The 2,490-nt window shown below is 53.1% G+C and overlaps 1 protein-coding gene across 1 annotated transcript in view; it reads left to right on the top strand.

Annotated features, from left to right (window-relative positions):
- LOC113208885 (sodium-independent sulfate anion transporter) overlaps positions 1-2,490 on the top strand; it is a gene marked incomplete at its 3' end in the record, with an annotated part of 28,832 nt that overhangs the window by 23,653 nt on the left and 2,689 nt on the right. The window contains 1 exon segment of the mRNA XM_052271650.1: positions 651-815. Coding sequence (XP_052127610.1) covers positions 651-815 — 165 coding nt within the window.

Consider the following 2,490-nt stretch of genomic DNA (forward strand, 5'->3'; position numbering starts at 1 on the left):
CACCCCCCGTCTCACCCCCCGTCTCGATCGTTCGGTGTTGAGCGGAAAGGAAAGAAAATAAAAGCAACGAAGGATGAATTAATGAATTCGAGAAAAGGTGAAAGGGAAGCCTGGTGGTATGGGAGGGGGCTCGCTAGGGTCTTTGCCTTTTTATGCTGCCCTGACCGGCCTGCCTGCCCGGCTGGGGTGAGACCCCTCTCCACCCTGTGCCCTGAGTCGGGGTTGACTTGACCGAGAAAGAGAAGAGGAAGAAGAAGACTAACTGCGATCGCTATTCCGTCCGCCCGGTGGTCTGTGCGTAACGGTGGGGCCCATACCTTCCGGAGCAGGGGGGTTGGATGGGGGAGAGAAAAACGATACAATGACGACCCTGATGATGATGATGAGGCCCGATTGCCATTCTGCCTTCCTTCGCATCCCCCTTCCCCTCCCCATTTTCGGTCCATTTCCGCAGCAGCTGTTTCGGTTGCTCCTTATTCCCCGTGAATTCGGCAGTGGCGTCTCCGTTTTGCATTTTTGTCGTTTGGTTTGGCAGCCGACCTCGCGTCCATGTATTTCCTTTCAGAGGTCCCCCTATTTTTAAGCCGTGTAGATTATTTCCGCCCGCGGCATATGCCTCACGTTTTGCATTTCGTTTGTCCCGCGCTCAGGTGACATGGTCCCCGGACTGCCGTCGCTGTCGCTGCCGCCCTTCCACACCGAGATCGGCAACCGGACCTTCACGTACCCGGAGATGGTGCGGGAGCTGGGCGCCGGCATCCTGGTGGTGCCGCTGGTGGGCGTGCTGGCCAACGTGGCCATCGCCAAGGCCTTCGGTGAGTTTGAAGGGAGCGCCATCGCTCAGTCAGTTCGTTATTATGTGTGTATGATGTGTGTCTAATTTCACCTCACAACGTACTCCATTCGACTTCCATCGAGTAGGTCCGAGCCGTTTCAGACCATATGCCTCGTCGGTTTACCGTCGCCCGCCATATTGGCCGTCTGGGCGGAGGCGTGCCTCCGTGATCTAAAACTGGACCGCACCAGCGCCATTCATAGACAGAGGTGTGTGTGTGGAGGGGGGGGGGGCACTAATCGAATCTGGTTGCGCGCTGACCACGTACGTCTCTCTCGTCCCATGCGCTCGGTCACACACACACACACACACACACACACACACACACACACACACACTGCACCCAGAAGCGCACACCTCATGGGATTATTGGGGAAAAGTGGGAGGGGAGGGCAACAAGAAGAGTGCAAAGTGGGACTAAACCTCTGGTGCTCAACAGAGGTGTTGTGCACTTGCAAGTGCACGCCTACCAAGTTAAACACTTGCAAGTGCACACGTGTAAGTATTCAACTTTCAGTTGCAGACTTATAAGTGCCGTACCGCACGCGGTCCATTTATCTCCCATGCTCTGAAAACCCAACAGCATGACGCATAGTTAATTCGGTGCGTTCAGTTTAGCGGGGTTTGTTAAAAACTCTATTTGAAGTGTTGGTATTCAAGCTCGGAACCCCTATTACATGTAGGCTCGTTCGGACGAAAAGTTTCACAAGGAATCCGAAAATATATCACCGAAGTTCTCACTTTAGTTAATATCCCAAGAAAACGAGTTGAAGGCAGCATGCATCTCTCAATGCATGCATTAGATTTTTCTCTGCTCTCTCTCACTCTCTCTCACTCCCACGTGCCCAGAGCATCATTGGGGTGCATGTTCTAATTAGCTGGGTGTCGGCGCCACGTGCAGCGGGAGGCTTGACAGCAGACGGTGGGTATAAAAAATCACCCTCGCTCACTCTGGTGGGCGCCGAGCCGCAGCGGGGCAGAGGCGCTCGTATTATATCAGGGCGAGGGGGCCTTCTTCTCTTCTCCCGGGATGAGGGATGGCAGTGGATTAGTCGTGAACAAGAGCCTTTTGCCCTTTCTGCCCCCAAACTCCCCCCCCCCCAATACTGCTCTGCTCTCGCACGTCGTCGCCCCCACCATTACAGACGATGTCGATGAGTGACGTCTTGCGCCCCCGGTACTCAGCTCCCCCCCCCCTCCCCGTCAGCACACAATCCTCATTGCGTACTCATTGTGTTTTAGCCTCCCGTTCATCAGAATCGTATCGGGCGGGCTAATGTAAACAACCTGATGGACAAGAAGGAGATTAGGAGATTAGATAGATACTTTAAATTTTCAGGGTTTCTCGGCACTCCTGGAGAACAGAACCCGTACGGCTAATCTTCATTAACGGGGTGAAGTAGAGTCAGAAAAAAGGTGGCTGTTTGTAACGTGAAGACAATCCGTTTGTAGCGTGTATGCCGGGTTCCAGACGCTTGGTACGTACGCTCCCTACAAACAAACCCAATTCTTCGTAATATGAAGACCGTCAGACACTGAGACTTGATTAAATCCAAAATTTAACGTTTGGGCATAACGCAGTATAACGAACGCACTTAAGAACTATAGAACCTCATCTTTGTGCCGTCTTTCTCTGAACAACAACTGTTGGTTCC

The sequence above is a fragment of the Frankliniella occidentalis genome, unplaced genomic scaffold (assembly GCF_000697945.3).
Source record: "Frankliniella occidentalis isolate FOCC.00 unplaced genomic scaffold, Focc_3.1 Scaffold168, whole genome shotgun sequence".
Taxonomy (NCBI): Eukaryota; Metazoa; Arthropoda; class Insecta; order Thysanoptera; family Thripidae; genus Frankliniella; species Frankliniella occidentalis.